We start from the raw sequence: 26,186 nt of genomic DNA, 5'->3' as shown, positions 1-26,186 counted from the left end.
TTGCTACCAGACTCCAAGTCACAGTGGCTTGGAGTCTGCTTAGTGTTAACTATAGGAGGAGGTGAGAGAACTAGGGGCCTCCTTTGCATAAGGAATTTTTCGCCTTTTAAAAGTTAAGCAAGGGTTAAAAAGCGAAAAATTTCGTATGCAAAGGAGGCACTGATTCTCCCACCTCCAGATCTGGGAGCAGCGAAACATGCCTTGCACTTGAGCGACTGCGCAATCTAGCAGCAGGAGCCTTGCTTGTTAAATGTGCCTGTGTGAGCAAGTTCAACTCTCCACTTTGCATCGCGGGAGCCGCCAAGAGCAGAACCATCAGAAGACTTAGAGTTCTCTTATTTCCCCATTAACCTGCAATATCTTTAACTAGCTAACATTTAATATACATTTAAATTTGTACTGAAATATTTGTTTTACAAGTTTTTTTATATATCAATATCTATTTTAGTTTAAATTAATATTTGCAGAGAATGATTCTCAAAGTATTCATACAGCTATGGCTATGGAAAATGATGTTAGAATGTATTCCAAATAATTGTCCAGCGGGGCACTTTGCATCGCGGGAGCTGCCAAGTGCCTTTGCTGCAGACCCGGGTCTTGGCGGCTCCCGTGATGCAAAGTGCCCCACCGGGCACTTTGCATCGCGGGAACTTCATCAGCAGCCGCTGCCGCTTCCTCCGCTGCTGCCGCTTTCCCCTCTGCCCTGGCTGTGGCTTATGCCGCGTTCGGAGTGCTGCCCTTTCCAAAAGCCCCGCCAAAGCCCCAGCACTGTGTCCGCTATAGAGCGGGACGCATCCTGCCTGTATGGTGGACACAGCAGCGGGGCTTCAGTGGGGCTTTTGGAAAGCCGCGCCAGGGCTTTGCCTCACCAGCCATAAAGCTCACCACACGTCACTGAAGTAAGGGCACTAGCCACAAAAATAAAGTTAAACACCATTTGTGTTAAATCTGAAGCTAGTTTATGGCTTACAAAGGCAGGAGATGACACCATGATTTAAACGGCTAATAGTAACTTGAACTGACATGAAATGGCCATGTGAAAGCAGACGAGATTCAGTCACAACTCAGCTTAACAAGCCACGACAGGAGTATACTAGCACTGCTTTTAAATTCCAAAACAGTCCTGTAAGCTATTAAGTGGTGTTTATATTTTCATACAAAAGGGAATCATGGTCAAAGTACAAGTTTTAGATAGTATTAATCAAGGGAGAAATTGTTTAGATATTATAAACCTCTCGTCTTAAGCAATAAATGGTGGGTGGATGCCAAGTTTATCTCTTGTTGATGAGTAGGTGACTTTTCCAGCAAGGCTTTTTAATAAATTACCTTACTTAAAGGTAAAGGTTCCCCTCGCACATATGTGCTAGTCGTTCCCGACTCTAGGGGGCAGTGCACATCTCTGTTTCAAAGCCGAAGAGCCAGCACTGTTCAAAGATGTCTCTGTGGCCATGTAGCTGGCATGACTAAATGCCGAAGGCGCATGGAATTCTGTTATCTTCCCACCAAAGTGGTCCCTGTTTTTCTACTTGCACTTTTGCATGCTTTTTAACTGCTAGGTTGGCAGAAACTGGGACAACTAATGGGAGCTCACTCCGTTACGCGGTGCTAGTGATCCGAACTGCCGACCTTTCTGATCAACAAGCTCAGCATCTTAGTTGCTGAGCCACTGCCTCCCCGTAAATTTTAAATTACCTTAGAGAAACATAAAGCTAAAAGCTAAACACAAGAAAAAAAAGAGCTTTACCTGCTGTAGTTCCAAAATCATTTATGGTCGATTTTCCACCAAATACAGCATCGAAGTCCACATTGATTGTTGAAGAGGTTGTTTTCTGCGATGCGGAATGAAGAGGGTAGCCTAGCAAAACAATGGTCAGATTGAGAGAATAAAACAGTCTTGCAGCCTAAAAGAACAACAAAAACTATTGCATTCACCCCAAAACCAGAGGAGAAAATGAAGGAGCTTAACTATTACATACATCTCAGCAGATAGGCAGATTGCAAAGGATGAACTGAAGCAAGGGCAGGCAGAATGTAGAAGAAAATTTAAGGCAAACACAATGCATTTTACTATGATTCTAAAACTACATCAAATATAAAACATGCACTTTTCATAGAATTATGCCACTTGCGGTCCAAATGAAAATCACCATAATTATTCATTGAATTAAATAGAAATGGCAATATATTGAGTGGAAACATAAGCAGAGACTGAATTTCAACTGATATACATATATAAGAACCAGAATTACAATTTCTATTGGTAGGAAAGAATTAGAGAATATTTTTTTTACCACTAAATAGTTCCACTGTTTGTTTGGAGCCAAAGGTGGAGCTCACAAAAGGAGTTGAACTTTTTACAGCTTCTTCAACCGGTTTCATATCAAAGACATCCAGATGGGGTGGAGACCCAACACAACCATTTGTGGATGAGAAATGTCCTTTCAGGTGACAGCGTTAGATAACAAGAAAGGGAAAGAAGAAAAACCAGAAGACAAGTGGTATTCAGGAGAGAAAGCATAGTCACAGTGTGCAGAGTTCACAGGTGTCAGACATTTCCCCTCAAATGGATGCCCTCCAGATGTGTTCCAACACATTAGTTGATTTTCTTGGAGTTGCAAACTAATACATCTAGAAGTTACCAGATTAGGAAAGGATAATACATAAAAATAAAGTTGTAATTTGTTTGGTTTTTTTTTAAAGAAATACCTGATCTCAGCTGACTTAAATTGATTTGCAACTCATACCAGTTTCTTGTCTTTTTATGTATACTGAGAGCATATGCACCAAGAACACATTACTTGTGTGTCCAATCACACTTGGTCAATAAAGAATTCTAATCTATTCTATTCTATTCTATTCTATTCTATTCTATTCTATTTTATTCCATTCCTTTCTGTTTTCTTGCTGTTGTTCTCCAGAGATTGACAACAGAATCCTTAGATTATTTATCGTTTAGGCTTTTAACATAGTTAGCTGATTTGGGAGCCACCAACTTCATCCTACAATATTTTATTTTTATTTATTTATTTTTTATGCTGCTCATCTCTCTTACAAGGCGACTCTAGGCTGCCACTTTCCTCAAAGGGTTAGATCATTTTATATTATGGTGCCAATGTTGAAAATGATGGTTGTTATTCTCTTGCTCTTTGCTTTAAGTGATGGAAGATTGGGAAGATCCTATCTTATCCATATATAAAAGCGAATGCACAAGCTGGAAAATTATGCAGTAGAAAAACAACGGGATCTTTATCGGGACTATTACTTTTATGTATCTGGAGAATCAGGGTGAAGCATCCGAGTTAAATGCGCTGCTGCTGCTGCCTCAGCAAATTTAAATTATGGACTGAATTAAAGAAAAAGAGGGAGCGTGGCAGGAAGAAAGGAAACCCTGTGTGGTACTTAATTATAAGTACATCTTAACCACCAGCCTCTTGAAAATCTTGGGACACCAGGGGTTCATGCTAAACTGCAAAACGTGGTTTACGTATCACAATGGCTAGGTTCATACAAGGCACTAAGTCAAGCAATTACATTATGATTTAATCTGATGTGTAAAAAGAGTCCAAATTTGCCACAGAATGTGTGATACCAAGAGAGAAGGGGGGGGGAGTTGAAAATTTTATCTGCACTTTGCATTTGAAGCAATTCAGACTGGCAATCAGAAATTCAACTTTTCTGGCAGAATACCACTTGAATTTGTTTCTGCGTAGGCAACTGAGAAATGGCAATGTACATAGAAATAGGTGCACGAACCCTTTTTAGCACTATCAGATTGCTAGTAACACGAAACATTCAAATCATAATGTACTGACTTATTCAATGTACATCCTATCTTTTTTCTGGGAGCTCAAGATAGCCTACATAGCAGTTTCATTTAATTTTGTCCAACAGCAATCCAGTGGGGTGAGTTAGGTTGAGAGGAAGTGACTGGTCCAAAATCACCAGTTAGCTCTGTGCTCAAACAGGGACCTAAACCAGAATCTCCCAGTTCAAATCTATAATTTTAAACTACTATTCCATACTAGCCCGATTTAATTAAAATGAAATATCAATAGAAATCTTTCTTAGACTAAAACACCTTGTCTCAATTAGATCCAATTACACTTCAAATTCTGAAGAACATACTTCTTAGGTCTCCTCAGTTCACTCAAGTTTATGTTCAAATCAAGCCACCCAGAAGGAAATAACAGTATAACAAAATACCACTGTGTGTAAAAAGTCCAAGAAAGAAACACAGCAAAGTTAATTTTATATATTCTATGCAGAAGCAGCTCTCTTGGAGATCATTAGCTAGTACTTCTCTGCTGCAGCTGCTAGTGGAAGCAAGAGATACCTGACTTGCATAGCAACAGAGGCTTAGTTGTGTGCTCAGGTGTTCAAGGTAAATTGACAGAGGAAAGAATTCCAAGTAACATCACTGTTCTCTTTAGCCACAAAAGCTGCTTACCTCCCCAGGCACTGCTTGCTGACGTTGCTATGGCTGGAGTACTTTGTACCGTAGGAACAAATGCAGGTTGAAGATCAAAGAGATCGGTAGAAAGGTTGGGCATGCTGGAAGTTTCAAGAAGAATACCAGTTACACAAAAAATCAAACTTATTATCTGTGCTTCTGAGGGAGCTGAAAGCTGAAACTTCAATCCTCCAGAACAGTGGAAACTGAATAAGAAACCTAACAAGCATCTTAAGCTCCACAACAGAATATTTGTTTACTGAATAGTTCAAGAGACTTTATTTACTGCAATAAAAGATTTAAATCTTAGGAAGAATCAATTCCATTTCAACCCCATTGTTGATTCATTTTGAGTATCAAGAATAACTGAGTCTTTCTTGCCCATCAGATCCTTGGGAAACTCCCCAAGCACCTTCTGAAAATCTTCAAGATGCTTTAGGCACTTCGGATAGATAGATTTAATAGGTATTTTCTCACTGTAGAAAGGGGTTTACTCATAAAACCTCCACAGTAATCTGTCCATGACCAGGAGTGAAGATCAGTCCTCCCCACCCCACACACATTTTCAGGTCATGTTGTATCCTGTCCAAGACACCCAAAAGAGAAAGAAGGAGAAATATAATATGCAACTGTAAGATGAATCAGGTCCATGACTGTCATGGCGTCATCTTGCATAGCTTCAGACCTCCTTGCAGAAAGAAGGCAGATTGGAATCTCCGACACAAGCACTATGGAAGCCTCAATTCCACCCCTGAGAGGGGATGAAAAGGAGTGTTGCTGAGCAACAGAGGGAGTAGAGTGATCCTTCATGTCCAGCCACATGAACAAGGTCTCACATCTCTTTATCTGTGGAGCAGCCCTTCTAGATGCCAGCAGAATCTCAAGGATGGAAACAGATGCCCCCACCCTACTATTGCAGCTGATACCAAACCCAAAACCCATAAGGGAGAACATCCCCATTCTCCCTCACACGGGTTTGAGCGATGCAAGCCAAGCCTCCCCATCACTCACAACTAATCACGAATGAAGTCAATTTCACTCATTAAAAGAGAGCTAACATTTCACAACCACATTGAAAACCCCAAGGTTCTAGAGATTTGACATTTTGGTGTTCTGGGGATGAAGACTAAGAGCTGGAAGGAGGGACCCTGGCTCTTGACCTCTCATCTTATCCTTCATCGCCTGTCCTGACTGCAACCACATGTACTGCAACCGACTGACTCCTCCCCTTCTCAGCCCCCAGAAACCCCCCACCCCAGGTTGGGTAAATTTCCCAATGCAAAACAAAATAAAGAAACAGAACCTGAACATTCACTCTCTTGTTAATTTTTTGAGGAGCTTTTCCGTGGCTAAAATATAAGCCCACGCCTACCTATTGGTAGTTGGGGCGGGGGCTGCAAAGAGGTCAACGGCAGGATTGGTGTTCACACTCTTTCCTGATAAAGTGCTTGGAGAAGCAGAAGTCGAAGTCGAATTGGAAACCACAGAAATCTCTCTCAATCGCTGTTCCTACAAAAAAGAAAAAAGAGATGACAGTGGATGCTCAATTAGCCTTCTCGCACAAAAAAGGTTGAAGGCACCAGAAGTGAAACTTCATTATCTTGCGGAAATTAACCCACATCCCTGTCTTGTGACAGGACTCTCTAGCAAAATACAAAAACAGATTGCTCAACTTTTTCCACAGGAAGCAATGGAATTTTTTTACATGATTTATATGATTTTTAACAAGCTGATGATCTGGCTGGACCGCTTTTCAATGGAAAAAGGGCCAAGCCTTTATGTGACTCTTCCCGCATTGAGCTCAATGGAAACCAAATGTGTTTAGCCTTTGCTTGACTTGTGAATAGAAGCCGTGTTAAGGCATATTGTATGACAAACTGGGATTTGATAAACTGCGATGTGATAAATGACTGCAGCAACTCTCCCAAATGTTCAGTAACTTGGGGAGGGGTGTTTCTGTTCAGACAAAATGGCAAAAGCAAGAAAGTGGTCATTTTCTCGGCGAAGCTTGATCTAAAGGGCTAAAATTAAGGACACTTTTCTTAGGGACATAGGAGAGATTGCTACTGCAAGAGCTCAGAGATAAATGGCAGATAAATTTAATAAGTGGCAGCAGCAGCAACAAAAGCAGCCTTTACATATCAGAGGTGCTTAGCCCTGGTGGCACAGCGGTTAAAGTGCAATATTGGAGGCTAACTCTGCTCAAAACCTGGAGTTTGATCCAGATGGGGCTCACGGTTGACTCAACCTTCCATCCTTCTGAGGTCAGTAAAATGAGGATCCAGATTGTTGGGGGCAACATGCTGACATTTTAAACCACCCAGAGAGTGCTGTAAAGCGCCATGGGGCGGTGCAATATAAGTCTAAATGCTATTGGCTGTCATGTCTACCAACTCAGGAGTGAATACCTTCAGAGCCTGCAGTCTAGCTTGCTCCTCCTCCAGAGCCTGCTGTTTCTCTCTTTCATCCATTTTACTGAAGGACATTCCTGTATTGGCCAGGGTGGAAACGGCACTGGAGAGAGTACTTGCTCTGAATTTTAGAGAAAACACACAGACACAAAAGATTTAGCGGCTCTGAGCCTGAACAATCAGCCTAGAGAAAAACCAGTCTATTTTCTTGGGGGCTACCCAGGGAGAGAAGGAACCTCTTGTTATACAATTAAACTTTCTCAAATCAATGAGAGAGACAAAGAGGTGGAAAGGTATTCAGACTGCAATCTTCACATTCTTAACCAAACAAATAAAGATGTTTAAGAGTATCTGCAAACATGGGCAGAGATCTCCAAGGTGGGATGACTACCTGAGTTACATGGATAAGTAATCTGAAATGGAAATATTAAGATACCGGTAATCTTACAATGATTCATCTGTTTGAAATTACAATGGCACTGAAAAAGTGACTTATGACCAATCCTCACACATTGTATCATACTCATAGTGACATGATCAAAATTTGGTTCCTTGACAACTGGATATATTTACAACAGTTGCAGCTTCCCAGAGTCACCATACTTTCCATTTGCAACTTCCCCAGCCAGCTTCTGACAAGCGCAGTCAATGTAGGAAGTTGGATTGGCTTAATGAGAATGTGATTCACTTAATAACAGCAATGGTTTGCTTAACAGTCATGGCAAAAAAGGTTGTCAAAGCCAGCCTGATTCAATTAATTACTGCCTTGCTTAGCAATAGGCCCAACTGTACTCATAAATTGAGGATTGTATCAATTTTGTCAGGAATAAACAGCCTTGCGTTCCTTTCCCTCCTTTAATATATCATGTGATAGCATCCCAATTTTTTTGACTGTGGTAAGAACCATTCAATAGGTTTCCATGCATTTTAATTGCCACCACCTGGTATCATAACTTTTATTTTAACCAATTGTATTAGTGTAATCTATCCCCTGAAGAACAGGCAGGACTAGAATTAATCTGCCAGCTGTCCTCACAATGAAGGAAACTTGGAAGGTCCTAGTAGACATTGGCCAATGATCCAAAATGACAAGTAGCAAACAATTACAAGCCTTGGGCAATTACCTGCTGGCAGCTGAAACTTCCTTGGTCTTCTTTCCTTCCAAAGAAGCCAGATGTTGCTCCAGGGCTTCGAGCAGACTGCTGGGAGCCTAAAGTTAAAAATCTATATATTGGATTCTAAAATTCATTGTATTTAACTTGCATTTTCTGTTCTGAATACTACAGAGTTAAATTCTACTCTTAAGACATCATGGCAAAATGCTTATAAAGAATAGACTAATGGGACGAGCACCTCCATTTCTAGTATATACTCCAATTTAGCCACTTCTCTTGCTTACACCTGACAGAGAAAATAATCCAAACATGGTCTTCTATATAACAGGATGCAAATAATTACTAAGAACTCAGAAGCTTTAATAGACCATAGGTCAGGCTATAGGTCATCTAGCCAAAAATCATTTATTCTGAATGACAGCAGCTTTCCAAGATGCCAGGGGATTTCCCGCACTACTTTTAGCCAGATCAGCAAGGTGTTAAAACTTAGAATCTTCTATAAGATTCTTGAAGACTATTCTTCTCAGTCTAAGGAAGCCTTGATCATTTATGTTGTCTTCTAGATCAATGTTTCTCAACCTTGGCAATATGAAAATGAGTGGACTTCACCTGCCAGAATTCCCTAGCCAATTTCTTAAAAGTTGCCACAGTTGAGAACCACTGGTCCAGGCAAGAGTTTGGGCTTTTGTGGAGAAAGCTGGAGTTCCCAAATGAAATACAGGTAGTCCTTGACATATAACAGTTCCTTTAGTGATCTTCCAATGTTACAACGATGCTGAAAAAAGTGACTTATGACTGTTTTTCACAGTTACAAGCTTTGCAGCATCCCCATCGTCATGTGATCGAAATTCAGATGCTTGGCAGCTGATTCATATTTATAACTGTTGCTGGGTCCCAAGATCATGTGGTCACCTTTTATGATCTTCTGACAAGCGAAGTCATTGGGAAAACAACTGGATTACTAAATTAACAAATGCAGTGATTCACTTAACAACTGTGGCAAGAAAGGTTGTAAAATGAGGCAAAGCCCACTTAACAAATGTCACACCAGAAGTTTTGGGCTCCACTGGGATCATAAGTCGAGCACGACCTGTATTGTTAATACAATATTTTCTGTTGCTGAACTTCCCTTGCTGTATAGTTATAGAAAGTTTTAACTGGTTTTAACTGGACCCCCTCGCCAAAGTATTACGGTTATGTCTCTCTTTTCAGGGTATGCTAGTCTGGATTGCGTGTTCACACTATTCGATCCTACAGTCTATTTCCTTTATTACAGGCACTTGCTATTTTTCAGCAATTTAGTGTCACTTCCTGCAAGTGTATTTTCTGTTTGAAAAATGGTCTGGTCTGAAAGAAATCTCAGTTACACTTATCTATCAGGAAACAATTTAGTAAGAATTAAGGGATAAGAGAAAAAGATCATTTACAGATCATTTACAAATAGTAAACTCAGAGAAGGATGCTATGGGAGAATGAAATTCTTATTAATGGGCGTTCTGATCAATCAAACTAACTAAAAACTTCAGGCTGTGTGAGTTTCAGACACAAAGCATTGGATAAACCAGAACTGTCAAACTCGCGGCCCACAGGCCAGATGCATCACGTGCTGGCCACGCCCACAGTTGAGCAAAGTGGGGAAACGTCACGATACGTCATTTGACACTGCCATGACGACACAAGTTTGATACCACTGGGATAAATAATCTATTCTATTTTGTATTTACTGACCTTATTTCTATATATTTTAAAGTAATCTAAAGGCAATTTATCCAATGAAGTGTCCCCAAAGCTAGAAATTTTATTTTCCTTACCCCCATAATTCAAAAAGGGCTCTATTAAGGCATTAACTACACCCGTTTCCCTTTTTTATCATATAAAACTACACACATCACAAACAGATGAGAACTGTAATTTTTAAAAAGTCTCAGCTTTCACTGAATATTGTGCTAGCAAACATTTTCAGAAAGGAGCCATCTAGAGCCACAACTTCCCTCTCCCAGTGTTTAACACAGATAAAAAGCACCAAATTGCTGACACAGCAATCTGCAGATAATGCAGGCCAAATGATTCTTGGATAAACTGGACAGCAAAGTAATAAAAAAGAGCTAAATAGCAACTGTGCAAATAGGAAGGAAGAGGGGTAAGATGGGGTGCGTGGCACAGGCAAAGAGTCAGAAAAAACTAAAGCACTGTGTCAGCACAGTGACAGATGGGCTCACATGATAGGAATCAACAGAAGCATTTGATGGAACTGTATAACTACTTACTGCATCTGAATGATCAAAGTTACAAGTTGGCTAGTAGGAATTTCTCACACTGTCCATATAGCAGGGGTCTCCAAACTTGGCAACTTTAAAACCTGTGGACTTCAACTCCCAGAGTTCCCTAGCTAGCATGGGAGTTGGAGTCCACAAGTCTTAAAGTTGGCAAGTTTGAAGATCCCTGGTCACTCTGTTCTGCTAATTCTGTACAACCTTTCACACAAGCATCTCATGCAATCTTAGACACAATTAGACTGTTGGCTCATCTGTCTAGCGCTGTATTATCACAATGAAAGAAAATGCCCTCCAAAATGTAAAATCAAGATCCTGCCTTGTCCACTTAATACCATCAGGATATTTGGGGCACTGAATCTTAACCTTTTCTTCAAGTAAAGATAAAGTTGTTATTATGCTTTTAGTCACTTTGATTTATAAGACTACCCAACCCAACACTGACTCTGGGCATTGTACAGATTTGTAAAAACAGATATGACATCTAAAACCAAAACCAAAACCAAAACTAAACGTAAGTATAATGGAGAGAACACAGACACGCCCAAATGAAACGAACATGATGGGTACATCTTACCTATGCTAAAATTGGAGGGAGGGTGTGTATATTTTTCAGGTATTGTTTAAAGCAGGGTTTCCTAACCATGGCAACTTGAAAATGTGTGATCAGCTCCCAGAATTCCCTAGTCAGCTATACTGGGAGTTGAAGTTCATACACATCTTCCATTTCCAATGCTGGGGAAACTCTTGTTAAAGGCTTGCAGGGTGAGGACAGTGCCACTGTCTGGTGGGTGTTATTCCAGAGGTTGACACTGTGGCAGAGAAGTTGGGGCTTCAATACATCAGATAAGGTTACTTAACAGATGAGACATGAAATAAACTCACTTTCTCAAACTCTATGCAGGACATAGAACTGATGGGAGAGAGGTTGCCTGAGATAGACAGATCCCCTAAGCCACAAAATAGGTGATCATCAGCACTTTGAACTACACTCAGAAGCTGGATGATAACTAGTGCAGCTTTCATAGCAGAGGTATTGCACAGGCATACCAAGGTGCTTCCAGAATGGCTGGTGCTGCTCCATTCTGGACCATCTGTAGTTTCTGAGTAGTCTACGAGGGTAGCCACATGAGGTCACAGCGGAAGACAAGCAACTGCAACAAGGGACATGTCCAAGAAAGGGCGCGATTGCTACACCAGATGAATCGGTGCAATAGCTCTTCTGGCTACAGCTACCATGTGCTCATTGAGCAGGAATTTTGAGTCCACGAGGACTCCCAAATTGTGCACCTGTCTTGGATGGAAAGTGACACCCTATTCATAACCAAAGATGGAGAATCTCTGACATCTGAGCAACCACTCTCCCACAGCCACTATGTCTTGTCAGGGAGTTCATTTTAAGCCTGTTCTCTCTCAGCCAAACTAAAACAGGTCCCAGTACTGGAACCTTCAGAGTAGAATCATCCCTAAGGTGCTTTTCAAAAGGCAATGGGACTGTTTCGCCTCTCATCCAAGAAGTTTCTTCAGCCCAATGTATTAATACCAATAGCATCACAGAAGGAACACTAAGAAATCTTAGAGCTATCATATACCTGGAAGACACAGCAACATACAGACTACATTATACAGTCCATTCAGCATCAGTTATCAAGGATAGAAATGTTTCCCATGAGCACTTCTTAAAAGAGATAACTGAAGCTATGAACCTCTGCACCTCCATTGTATGGGCTAACCAATGAACTACCACATCTTCCTCATTGTTAAGCAGGGGACCGTTAAGGCACTGTCCTCAAGCTGATGAAATTGGAGAACAAGATTAATAAAGAAGATGGTTAATCCACAGTATGGATTTCAGCAAAACAGTCTGGTTGTAATGTACAGTATATGGCAATATGTATGTATATATATCCCTCAATCTTTAGTAACAAGATCTACAGAGAGCTCATGAAAATACTTAAAAAACTTGTTACTGATCAAACACACATAGGTTACAGGTAAAAAAATGACACTTATTTCCATATATAATATATATGGAAGAAAATGAATTCTCAGAATGTACAGAATGGAACACTCACTGTTAAAGCACAAATGCACAAAGGATTGGGATTAAATTAATATGAAATGTACACTGACCTGAGTAAGATCTGGAATGTCACCCTGATCAATTCCAACTTGCTGGGTTCACAAAAAAGGGAAAAAATGTACATTACTACATGCAGTGGCAATGAAAAGAAAGAACTGTGGACCTGAATGTCTACATAAAGCTAAGGGACCAGGGAGGACACGGACTGCTTTCTGAACTGGTACAATTCTAAATGCCACTAAATTCCACCATAAATTTTAATATTAAGTGTTGATCCATTTCAAATACCGGAAACAGCAAAAATAGTTTGTGAGAATTTTTGACACCACTTGGAAAAACAACTTCAGTAAATACCTCAGCACAGACATCTCTTAATTACAATTAATAGAAATCAGACGATCAAAATACCCTTTTAAAATGGAAATGGTTTCACTGACATTTACATTCAACAACCACATAAAACCTACGTTTGCAGGAAATTATGAGGCAAGAACTACAATCATGCACTTATTACTGTACCAGTACAGAAAAGCTAAATGAAATACTGCTGATGTGACTGGATTTATTTACCTCTGCCACTTTGAGGAATTCTGATAGTTTGGTCATTCTGGCTAAAAACTTTTTGTAAATATCCAGACCTTCTTTGCACTGGTTCTTCTTCATATCAAAATATTTTTCTGAAGCATAAAATTCAAAGAAAAGTTATTGTAAATAAAAAGGCTCCAAACATATGTATTTTATTAGGGTTTTAATAATCTGAGAAAATAAAATACATCCTAACCAAGAGCTTGATTAACATATAAGAATCTGGTTTTTTTTTTTTTTACTATGAGGTTATAAGCTCTCGCATTTTATTATTAAGGACAAATAAAAACCGCCTGTAAATGAAAAGCTTTAGAAAGGCTTTTATCTATCAGACAACAAATTAATAATTGCAATATTAGAAAAAGCTTTTGCATTGCAACTCCAGGAGATTACAGTCAGGCTACTACAACAGTAATTATGCAAGCTGAGAAACTTCGAGATACATATTCAAATTCTTAAAAACATTTTTAACATTGGAATTCAATGGTTATTAAAAAAAACAGCAGATGGATCCTAAATTCAATTGTGGGTGAGAATTTAGATTAATAGAATTCTCATCCATAATTGAATACTATTATTCTACTTTCCATTTTTTAACTTTATTGTAAATTTTAAACAACAAAAAGAAATGTCAATCAATTTATTCCCCAGGAGCCTTTAGTGATGTTTAATGAGAATTTTTACTAATTCTTCAGCATCTTCTGAGCCACACAAGCCCTTTTTCATAGTTATGGATTAATGCAAATTTCCACAATTTTATCATTACTATGAAGATTAGGATGGTCCCAAGAAATTGTATCTATATTCAGAATACTTTAAGAATTTGGTCTGCATGGATATACCAAGAATCAAGTTTTTATCTCCTCCAAACCATGTGTGGTATGCATAATTTCAGTCTTAATTTCATTAAACGTAATTAGTTGGTTCACACGTGGTTTGCTTTACCATGTTGCTTACACTTTTGTCAATTTATCCCCTCTCCCACTTCCAAAATTCAGATTAATTTAATACCAGGAAATAACAAACAGTACAAATTGCAACTCTAGAAACTTCTGTAGCTGTTTATTTTGGTAAGTGAAGTGTACGTTCCTTGAGAACTAGTTAAGCAGTTGAAGTGTTATGGAACATTTTAACATTCCAGCTGGACAAAGCTGTATAATTAGTAGTGGGTTTTTTTTAAAAAAAAATAAGCAATTTCTAACATATTACAAATATAAGGCAGAGGAAGCTGTATGCGGATATTTGAAAAGAATGCAGCAGAGAAGCTCATCAGCAAAGGTATTATATGTTGGCCAAGACACATATGTGTGAGAGAGAAACAAATTGAGAAATAAGACAAACTAAACCAACAAAATAGAATATAAAGGAGTGATGGAAAATATTTAGAAAACCACATACGTATATTTACATGTCTCCATTTTAAAATTATTTTTATTTCACATACCTAGTAGGTTAATGATCCCCTCATTATAGGCTGCAAAAAGCCTAATGGAATCTTTAAAGAGGAGCATGAAGGCAGCATTGATTACTCCATTGGTTAGTTCATTTGGGTTTGCCTGCACAGAAAACGGGGAAAATGAAGAGTTAAAATGTGGAATAAAAAACATTCCCTCATTCCCTTGAATAAGATTTATAGCAGTAAAGAGCAATTCCTAGACTTACATCAAAATCAAGAAGTGCATCCAGCTGATTCTGAATAATTGGCAGGGTTTTCAAAAGTTTTTCAGTATTCATTGTCCTCATCACACCATCAATCCTTCAAAGACATAATGGGAAATATATTTGTGAGGTTTATCAGAATAATGCGTGCAGCACCACAAAATTGCACCCTATGCAATCTACTAAAACTGCTCCTTTCAGCATATGTACATGAGTATGACTTCCGAAATAAGTAGAAAAATAGGCAAAGAAAGGGATTTTTTTCATTTTTCAAATCACATTATCAAATCTCTTTAAGGAATATTTTCTATTAATGTTATACCTGTGTTCAAAATTCAGAAAAGGTTAACTGAAAACAGTAAATACTTTAAATTGATGTAGGAATTTGAATATTTTTTTATATTCTAGGTAAAGTATTTCCTTTAAGCTGGTTCCACTAAACATCTGACTGCCAAATACAACAGCAGGACAATCAAAGTGACCCTTACCCTCTTTTCATTTTGGTGAAATCAACGGCTACAAGTCTATAAGAAAGTGCTTTTTCATTCAAGTATCTGCTATATCGTCTGATGAAGGTAGACATATCATAGCCTGAAAATAAAGAAATTTTTAGTTAGACATTTTTCTTTTATTTTTACATTCTTATTAGTTTTTTCTGTATTAAAAATAATTCAGAGTGTTTTTTTTACTATAATAGCCAGATATAATACAAACTAAAAGAAAGAAGAGAAATTGGGAGTAAAAAAGGAAAATAGATAAGTCAGAATAAAGAAAAAGAAACATATAAAAAAGTTGCTTTACAACTTCATCACGAGTATTAAAAAAAAATAACTCTTCATCCTTTCTAAAGTTACATTTATTTCTTCATCCTATATCTTAACTATAAACAAATATATAAAGCATAATCTTTTCAATCCTGGTGGAAGCATAAAATTCATAAAAGATGGCCACAAGTTACAAAGTATTGTATTTTAACCTTAATCAAATCAATGAACTTTATATTAATTTTTTCACTTCTAATCTTTAGTTCATTCAAATATTGTCATTACTCTTCATTTCTTCTTCGTCACACTACATGGGGTACTTCAAATCTTTAAGAAGCCTCTTCTGTAAATCCAACAGGAGAATTCTATTCAGGTCACTCTCTTGTCATTTGTCCTTCCCTTTTAAATTTAAAGCCTGAGCCAATTTCTTTTGTAGATCCAGTGAAACATTCTTTCCTAAATTGTTCTCTTCACCTGTCGGTCTAAATTAATTTTTGAAACCATTTCTGTCTTACCAAATAAAAATTATTCTATATCTGACATTGCTTCAGTAACATCTTTTACTATGCTATAGTCTACCCATAGAAGCAAACATAATTCAATGTTGATATTATGGCTACTATTTTCCGATTCCATTCTTCAAGAGTCTCCTTCAATATTTCAATTTTATTATGTTTTCCACCATCTTGAAAACCTACATATCTTTCCTATAGCCCAAATCTTTAATTCATTCTAACGTCCAGTTTTTGAAATCATGAAATATATTATAGGATTTGTTTTCCAGGTTTGTGTTCTTTATTATTAATTCCGAAATCTTCTTATAAAAACTTCCAATATTCCAAATTTATCTGTTCTCTTAGTCTGTTGATAACTTTTTAAGATTGAAATCTTATTTAGCTTTTTGCTATTTCTTTCAGATTCTTTAAGTTCTTAAGATTATGATTAAAATGTTATTTTATTCAAAATTAAAGGTATTGTCATTTAGAATGATATTGTCATTTTAAAAATCTTTAATAGTTCAGAAGTAGTTAATAAGCAATTTCTGAAATTGATTAGAAAGTGAGATTTGATAACTAAGGATCCTTTAAAATCTCCACTTGCAGTTGCAAGCAAGATGGCCAACACCATTGTCTCCTGATGCTCAAACTCACAAGAAGCTACTGTCCTACAGTTTCCTGACATGAAGTAGCCACCCAGAGGACATGTGGGAGATATTCTGTCCTCTCTTTATCTTTAAAGGTTCCAAGGAACATATGTACTCATCTGTTTCTTGGTCTCTGGCATGTACATTCACTTCCCTTTCACAGTCTTTTCAAATCCCTTCAAAAGCCTTCTGATAACAATTCTTCTGGATGTTGGCATAAGTGCCAGGTAATAGCAATGATGGAAGGATGCTGTGCCTGGCCCTAAAAAATTCCTTTCCTCAAGTTAGAACATTTGACTGCTGCAAATTCGATGCTCACCTTTAAAGCATCAATCATCTGAGGAATCACTGTTTTCATTATCAATAACAAAAATCTCACCAAGATAAAGAAACATAACAGGCTAATCAAATATGATTCAATTTAAATACAGAATATAAATACAAACTTATTTTTTTAAAGAAAAAGAATCCTTACCCTGCATGGCACTTTTATCCAGATAATTGTTGAGATTAAATAATGTATTTCGAGATGCCAAGTATTGAATAAAGCGCTGTGAACAAATGAACCAGAATTCAGATTATCTTTATTATCCTTCTGCAGATTATCTTTCTATAGAAATATTTTATATTGCTAATTTCTAAGCAAGTCTGTAGGTGATACACTTACGATCACTATTGAGCCCAAAATTTATGTTATCAATTGAGAATTTGTTAAGTGAATTTTGCCCCATTTTACATTTCTTGCCACAGTTGTTCAGTGAATCACTGCAATTGATATATAAGTAACTTGGTTAAGTGAATCTGGCTTCCCCATTGACTTTGCTTGTCAGAAGGTTGCAAAAAAGTGATCAGATAATCCTGGGACACTGCTACAGTCGTAAGTATGAAAGAGTTGCCAAGTATCTGAATTTTGATCACATGATCATGGGGATGCTGCAAAGATTGTAACCCGCATAAGTCACTTTTTTCAGTGCTGTTGTAACTTTGAACAATCACTGTGAACTGCTGTAAATTGAGAACTACACGTAGTTCCTCAATCATCTAAACAAGTTATTGCTTTTACTAAAGCAAACCAATTATATCTATTAATAGTTACAATTTTGCAATCACTAACCAGAGAGGCAAAAGTGGAGCAGAATGATGTAAGATAAACTGATATCCAATGCATTTCATAGCAACTCTAGTTTACAAATAATTCCATGGAAAAGGGAAAAGGGAAGCAAAATTCAACTGCACATAGCTCATTCTGTACGCATCTCACATATCATGCTTATAAAGAAGACATACATACTATTCTGAAATTATTCTCTTGACAACTAAGCAAGATTTACATCTACAAGTAATAGACAAACAGAGCTAGTAGAAGGCAAAGACTTTCTACTCTTAATGCTTTAATTGCTGCAAGGTGACAAAACTAACAAGTTATTATCTCATTGTCCTTTGGGATTCTTCCAATTGTAAGATATGGGATTTTTCTTTTAGCTTTAGTTTCCATTCTATTACCCCGTTTCCCTGAAAATAAGACCTCCCTGAATAATAAGCCCAATGGGGCTTTTGAACACATGCGCTAAAATAAGTCCTCCCTGAAAATATTGCAACACAGCAGCAGCCATGAAGTGACCACGCTCGCTGTTTCCTGCACCTCAAAAATAATAAGACCTCCCCGAAAATAAGACCAAGCGTTTATTTCGGGGGTCAAAGGAAAATAAGACCCTGTTTTATTTTCAGGGAAACATGATCACTTCCTTCATCTGAAAACTATAAACCCCTTCAGGAAAATATGCCATATTTATCTGAGGCAGGATTGTCTTGATCCTGTAAAAACTAGTAAAGCAAATACCACTCTGTTTTTCAAATCAAGGGAAGACATTTTTGCATGGTAAGAGTTGAACTGCTAGATATTATGACAAACATGCCTTCTAAAAATAGCATAAACACCCTTTGGGGCTAAAGGACTTGTAACCAAACAACAATGGAGAGTGCATTGTTCAGTTTCACCACAAAGTGAGCTTGGGGTGTATATTCCAACTCATTCTCGTTCAGACTCCCCAAGAAGTCTGAAACAGTCAAATGCTAACAGGCACAATGGTGTTAAATCAATAGAACTCTTGAACTTTTAAGGGCAAAACTAAAACCTGCCAGGCCAGAATCTCATGAGAACATAGGATTTAGAAACTATACCAGCACTTGTGTAAGTATTTCATTTAACACATTAGTCACTCAATAATTGGGGGGGGGAGGGGGAGAAGAAACTAATAATGTAACTTTATATGCCAGTATTTGCTTTCTAATAAGAACCTAGTTATGCAATTCCTCCTGAGGTTCTTGATGTCCCTACTACACTTGTCTTTTGGAAATTCACCAGGCATTTATTCTGAAAACCCCTCCTATTTTGAAATAAAACTGTATTGCAAAATGCTGCTTTCTTACCTCATTTCCATACATCATGAGGTGGTGCGTTGTAATTAGAGCTTTGAACACTACTACCCAGCTACTGTTTGCCGTCCTCTCAAAAAGCGTATCTGCTAATTGTGGAATATTCACATTCATCTCATTTGTGCACTGAATTAAATCTGAAATTCAAAAACAAGATGTTTTAATGAATATTTTTATACATTTATAAACTTTGCCGCCAGTTTCACAAGGTGATTTTTTTTATACCAACAAACACTCAAAAAGGGGATAGCAATAGCAATAGCAGTTAGACTTATATACCGCTTCATAGGGCTTTTAGCCTTCTCGAAGCGGTTTACAGAGTCAGCATATTGCCCCCAACAACAATCCAGTCAGTCAGCTAAAGTAGCCTGCAGTGCTGCATTTAACCACTGCGCCACCTCGGCTCTATGTTCAAGAGTATTCTGGAATCCTAAACTTTACTCTCATAGTCAACCGACTAGTAGTCCTCATTTAGCAGTTACAACAGTGATGAAAAACATAACTTTAAGATTATTCCTCGTAGTTATGACCTTTCCAGGTCTGTAAAGCAAAGGAAAGCTGAAGCAACATCAGAGGTAGTTGTAGTTTCACTTAGTGACTGCTTTGCTTAACGATCAAATTGCCTACACCGATTGTGATGGCTAAACAAGGACTACTTGTGTTCTTCACTTTTCACAAATTAACTGGGGAAAGTTTCTTGTATATGAAATTACATTAAACACTTTCTAAATGTTTCATTATGACTCTACATCTTTAGAATCAAGCAACTTTCTTTTGCAGCATCATTTTGGTTCTCTGGTAAAAATGAAGCTTGCTGAATCAAGCAGACACATCTATCCATCCTTTACAAACAGGAGCTGATGTATACATCTAAAATAAAAGTTTTACCAAATCAGAAGTGGCAAATTGTGTTTAGAGCATGACAGGATTAGAAATAGAGAATATCCTTGCTGACACATAGAAGAAAGCTTAAAATAATGTATGTAGCCAAAACTGGAGGGCGGGACAGAGCCTGGAGTCCCTTCCAGTACTTCAAGACTCTTGGATTCTTATTCACCAACATTTTTGAACGTGGCAAAAAATAGATTAATATGTTATGGGAAGCAATTGGGCAGGTTTGAAAAATATGTGCAGAGAAATAGCACACTGATTATACAAGCAGTGAGAAAATACAAATAGTGCTGGATTGCCTACAATCATTTCACATATAAATAGCAGCCTAATCAGATTCCTTAAATTCAAACTAATTATAGCATTATATTTCTAATGTGCTTAAAAAACCAATTCCTTAATAAATATTTATTAGTTTATATAGAGATCTTACCTTGGAATAATATAAAATTGGCCTAGAAGACTATTTTATAGCAAAAATAAGGAGAACTATATTACTTCTTAAATGAAAGACATCTTCTCCAGGATAGTAACAATCACTACAATAAACAGCTGTCTGTATACAGTATTGCGTATCAACACCAACTCTCCTTTAGCTACGTCTGGTACACTCTGGGCCCATAACCAGTGTTAGGTAAGCTCCCCATTGGGAGAGCAAGTGCGTTCAGGGAAGCGTTGTGAGAGTTGTGTTGGAGAATACACAAACCAGCATACAGAGACACTGCAGTTTAAATAGGCTTTTACTTTCATGGAAATAGAGGTATCAGAGTCCATCAAACAGTCCAAGTCATGCACTGATAAGACATTTAGTCATCAACGTCTTTCAGTTAAGGGATAATCCAAATAACATAGTCCATAATCATACAAACAGTCCGGTACTCAAAGTTTGCTAGCAGTTGCAAAACTTACAATAGCTCACGGCACTTTCTAACAGCCAGCTTCTAAAACACTCAGATCAGATCAGCCCAGCATCTAACAAACAGAGAGCTAACAGTCATTCTGGCTCCCTCTTATGGCCGATTGAGGAAAACAGCAACCAATCACATTTTACAGTATGATTTAAAGAAATAGGTATAGCATTGTTACATGATTTATATATTGCCAACCCAACTGTTAGATTATATTCCTAACAAAGGATGAATAGAGAAAGCATATAGCCATGATGGTGAACCTGTGGTATGCGGAGCCACCTCTGAGGCCACATGAGGCATTGCATGCATGTATGTGTGCGCTGGCCAGCTGATTTTCAGCCTTCAAAGGGCCTCCGGAGGGCTGGGGAAAGCCATTTCTGACACATGGGGAGGGCAAAAAACGGGCCTACCAGAAGTTCAGAAATGGTCCATTTCCAGAGGGTCTCCAGGGGAAGCAGGTTTCACCCTCCCCAGGCTTCAGGAGGAGGTGGGTCGAGCGTGCATGCGCCGAGGGGGGCAGCAGGGGTGTCGTATGCACATGCACAGGGGGTAGAGGGGGGGACTGAATTATGGGTGTGGGCACAAACACACACACAACCACATGCATGTGCACTTTCGGCACCCCAGCCAAAAAAGGTTTGGCATACAGTAACCTGATAAACCAGCTGAGAAATATGAACAGAAAATGAACATAGGATGAGGTTGCCCAAAGATTCACAGCTAAGATTTTTTTCCTGGTAGCATAGACAGGAAACTTAAAAAGCTCAAAAGGTAACAAACAGACAGGCAATTGGACAGCAGAGCAAATCTTTAATAGCACTGGCGTTCCGTTCAATGATCTAACAGTCCTGCAGTCAAGCTAAGATTCAGTTAGCATTTTTACTGGAACCTGAGAAGGCATGAATAACATTATAAAATCTCTCATCTTCCCTTGCTATCCTATATTCTCCATTTTCTTCAAAAATGGAGTTGTAATGGGGTTGTAATACAATATATTGTTTCACTTTTCCTCACCTGGAATTTTTGTCACTATGAACAAGCAGGATATGCAAGCATTCAAATTTTGCGTTCCTCTGAAACAATAAACATCACCCTGATTTTATTTCTTTTCATATAATTCAACTTTCATCTTCTGCTTATATGACCAAGCTCAAATATTCCCAGTTTGCTCAGGCAATTTTCCTAAAAATTTCCTACTCTTTATTTTCCTGTATAAAATAAAGAGTAGGAAATCATTTCCTACTTCCATTTTCTTGATATTGCTGTTCCTGGGAAATTACAAAGGAATGGCTTGCCAACATAGGAATTGGTTGATACAATAATTAAATACTTCATTTCTGCAAATGGTCCTGCCCAAAATGTAGATGCAAATGAACTTAATCTTTGTCCATGTTCTACAGCTAGTTTATCAACCTGACTCATATCATGTACAGTAATTCTTCACTATATACAGGCAAGTCTGCATCACAGAGATGAACAATAATATTCCTCTCCTTCAGAGAAAGTACAGGCCCACTGATGCCCTCCAAATGTTCTTCAATCACACTATGAGAGTCCATGACAGCCACAGAGCAATAAAGAATTTCTGCAGACTATCAAAGTATCAGCCATTCCTTCTCTTAACCCCTGTTCTTAAGGGATCAATATATAAGCCCTTGCAAATCAAGTATGGAAGAGTAGTATACTTCCATCTCTTTCCAACTCACGGTCTAGTACAAACGTAGTTTATCCTTCTGAAGTGTTCAGTCCAATTCATTCACATACATATATCTGGAAGAAGAAACTATATTTTGTAGTTGATACTGGATGAAATGCCCAAAGATATGGAAACTAGACTTTAGGAGGGGGCGGGGGAATAGAGTATTCCTACTGCAATAACAAGCAATATAATTCATTACATTCATTTCAGATCATAATTGTTTGCATTACAATGATAATTTTGTACTGCTTTGTGAATTATAAGAAGCTGCATTAAAATAGCATTTTTATTAATTGTTGCCTCTTAAGTCTCAACCTAAAATCTCAAAAAGGCTTCATAATTTTTTCTAAAAAACAGATTTATGCAACCAACAAGGAATCTCTTTTCCTTCCAGGATTTTGATTCACTGGGTGTTTTCAGTCTTTTTCACAAAGACTGTCCATTATTATACATTTTATATCTGTTGCTTCAATGGACTTTTAATAATAGTTATCTACACAATAGAATAGACTGAAGCTAAACCTAGGGGAGGGGGGAAATCAATGAAGCAATTAAGTAAGAATTGAGGCTTATATTAAAGGTTAATAGGCATAGAACCATAAAATGATGGTAGAAAATATGGAGTCTGAATCCCAATTCATCAATTATGATGTGTTTTCAAGAAGGAACAAGATTCAAGCACTCTGAAATGCAAAATTGGGCAATCTAACTCGGCCACTCCCTCTACGTCACAAAGGAGTAGTGACTCCTTTGAGTATCACATTAGAGATACTCTTATTCTTCAAAAAGAATCCAGTTGTTTCCCTGTCCAGCCTGCCTATGAGTAACTAAAGATATGATCCAATTCTGATTTCCTCTATTATCAAATGCAAGCTATAAATCTGCAGACTTTTCTGTGTTACTGATAATCCCGAGGTATAACTAATGTTTAGGTATTACCACTTGGCTTGCAAAACCTAAAACATGTAGAATAGAAGCAAAACATCACAAGAAGTGACAAGTCTACCACCCCCACTGCGTGGGAAAAGTGGTAACTATATCCCCAGATACAGCATTGCTGGTGTATGACATTGTTGTCCAGCAGCTGGCTCATAATATTAAGCTATTCTGTAGTCTTGTTCCACTTAGAATATGCTGGTTTGCACTGCCTGCCTTAGAATGAAGCAGGCTAGATTGATATTGAATCAATTTGAAGCTTTATTCTTGAGCGTAAAGCAATCTGCAAAATGAGAACTATCAATTACTATTATTTAAAAACGGTTTAAAAACTTGTGTTGTGTAGCAAAAGCCAATATTGGCAAGTGAAGATTGCCAGCCAGCAAGAATGCTGTTATAATAAATCAACATAACTGCCCAATATTCACAATCACAATAGTAAAACAACAAAACCTTCTGTACTGAAAATCCATTATTGATTAGTGAACATCACATCTAGCAGAAAGGAAACTGTGAAAAATGCCTATCTAGAACATGATAACTAGCCTGAACTACATTCCTGGGTGACATGATTTCTGAACAGTTTTATCCAGCAATAAATCTGAGTTATTTTTTAAAAAAAAAGCAGAATCCCATCTCTGCTGCCGTATGATTTGGAACCTTCAACTGGACACGTTCACTGCGCCATTATGGGCCACTCATTGGCTGTGTTTTCATTACTACCTGAATTACTGACTGGTCAGCCAGGCTTTTAGCCTAGTATATTAGCAATAGCAATAGCAGTTAGACTTATATACCGCTTCATAGGGCTTTCAGCCCTCTCTAAGCGGTTTACAGAGTCAGCATATTGCCCCCAACAACAATCCGGGTCCTCATTTTACCCACCTCGGAAGGATGGAAGGCTGAGTCAACCCTGAGCCAGTGAGATTTGAACAGCCGAACTGCAGTCAGCTGAAGTAGCCTGCAGTGCTGCATTTAACCACTGCGCCACCTCGGCTCTTTTGTGTGAATATTGTGTGAATCCTGACTGGTATTTAATTTCTGGGTCATTGTGCATGAAAATCCAGAAATGTTAATTAGCAAACCATACCTCAGATCAAACATAGCCACTATCTCTTGGTCAAATCTATCTCACAAGGTTGTGTCGAAGGAAAAAAAATATGTAGGTCACTCTATGCATCTGCAGAAAAGGCAAGTTTAATAATTATGTGTCCTCCTTCTTCACACACACATCCCATGCATTATTGGAAACAGACCAGAGTAGATTCAAGGTGCATCATTTTTTCTGAAACATGCAAAAAAAATAATTCTATTTAATATCCAAGTAGAAATGTCATTGCCACCCACAGCAAAGTAAGGGGATTTGGGGATTTGATGATTTGACTCTAGTAAGCATTTTAACTGCCATGCCATATTGAAATATCGTGGAAAGGCAGGTGAATACAAACCATATATAGTTTAATGAGCAATAATTAATATCCATAAAATAGGTATTGATTACAAATGAAAAGAACAGTTCTGTGAGATTCCAAGACTTCTCTAAACATTTACATCATATTTAAAGAGAGGTCACAATAGATCACTTTAATTTTAATATCTAGATAAATTTTAGAGATCCTAATAAATACTCCTTTCTGATCTTGTCAGGAATTAAATCGAGAACTTCTGACAATATGGAGAAATACAGAAACTCAGGAAGCTATGACGGGGTACTAAAATGCCCTTATTCTAAGAATAACACAACTTTGTAACAAACCTAGATAGTCATGCACGTTCATTTTTAACCTTTAAAAATGTGCAGTCATTGTTATCCACTGAAAGGATGGAGCTGTGGCTGGGGATGGGATTATGGTTTACAATAGTTTTCTATGTTGCAATAAAAGTTTTACAAGTGGCAGTTATAAGAGTAGCTATAAGAGTAGCTGAATTTTTTTTTAAGTTCTAAAGAGTGGCTAGGAAGGAAAAATTGGCATGCCTGAGCAATGATCCTAAAAGCAAGCACTCAACACTAGTTTGAGCATGTGTTTGTATATGTATCATATATAAACATAAATTCTCTAAATCACTCAAATTAAGAGGTAGCAGACACTTTGCCATATAAAGCACACTGTGGTATTGTTATTTTGTTCTTTGGGCCACCATCAGTTGAACCACAGTGATTAAACTCCTATATTGTGCCAAATGATAATGTCAGGGTTTGCACAATTGAAATGCTAAGAAACCACATTATGCATTAGTAAGACACGTAAACCCACCTAATGGATGGATTTATATATATCATGAAAGACATAACATAATTAATTTGGTTTGGCCTAATACAATATGCGAATGGAGCCACTGTGATTTATCACATACTGAATCATAACACAATTTGTTTAATAAATACTTGCTTGCACTACTGACTTCTATATTTTCCTAATTAATGCTAGGATACTAATCCTAGGGAAAAGTGATAGCTTGAAATGTAAACAATGCAACAAAGATGCAAGAATGAAACAAAATATAATTTAAAGCAACTAGTATGAACACCGACTAGGAAATGCAACAGTAAATATTGGGACATTATACTCAGTTTAATCAGACTTTTGCCCCTGCTATAAATAATAAATCCCTAGCTTTAAATCAATGCACATGTAATATGCAGAAGCAATACTTAATGTGCACGACAGCTAGTATATGATCTGAAAATCTATGACCTGAAGTAAATTGAATGGGAGCATTCTGAATTTTGTTTGTCTTCTGACCAAAACCTACTTTCTGCTCTTAAATTATATTACTTTTCACTTATCCTCCAGGATGCTATTTTAATCATTTTTATAGCTGTAAAAA

General features: G+C 37.7%; 1 protein-coding gene across 2 annotated transcripts in view; it reads right to left on the bottom strand.

Annotated features, from left to right (window-relative positions):
- LOC116515865 (phosphatidylinositol-binding clathrin assembly protein-like) overlaps positions 1-26,186 on the bottom strand; it is a 46,970-nt gene that overhangs the window by 15,101 nt on the left and 5,683 nt on the right. Inside the window, exons 2-14 of one of the 2 annotated variants that reach the window (XM_032228150.1) lie at positions 18,915-19,057; positions 16,960-17,035; positions 15,065-15,167; positions 14,580-14,673; positions 14,362-14,473; positions 12,903-13,009; positions 12,383-12,424; positions 7,986-8,071; positions 6,859-6,982; positions 5,823-5,959; positions 4,448-4,551; positions 2,292-2,438; positions 1,745-1,855 (exon numbers count right to left, since the gene is read on the bottom strand). In XM_032228150.1, coding sequence (XP_032084041.1) covers positions 1,745-1,855; positions 2,292-2,438; positions 4,448-4,551; positions 5,823-5,959; positions 6,859-6,982; positions 7,986-8,071; positions 12,383-12,424; positions 12,903-13,009; positions 14,362-14,473; positions 14,580-14,673; positions 15,065-15,167; positions 16,960-17,035; positions 18,915-19,057 — 1,386 coding nt within the window. The remainder of the gene's footprint in view (positions 1-1,744; positions 1,856-2,291; positions 2,439-4,447; positions 4,552-5,822; positions 5,960-6,858; positions 6,983-7,985; positions 8,072-12,382; positions 12,425-12,902; positions 13,010-14,361; positions 14,474-14,579; positions 14,674-15,064; positions 15,168-16,959; positions 17,036-18,914; positions 19,058-26,186) is intronic. The other variant, XM_032228149.1, reaches the window with a different exon arrangement.

Source organism: Thamnophis elegans, chromosome 12, assembly GCF_009769535.1.
Source record: "Thamnophis elegans isolate rThaEle1 chromosome 12, rThaEle1.pri, whole genome shotgun sequence".
NCBI classification, from domain to species: Eukaryota; Metazoa; Chordata; class Lepidosauria; order Squamata; family Colubridae; genus Thamnophis; species Thamnophis elegans.
Note: the sequence above shows the minus strand (reverse complement) of the source record. Positions and strands in the feature narration are given on the sequence as shown.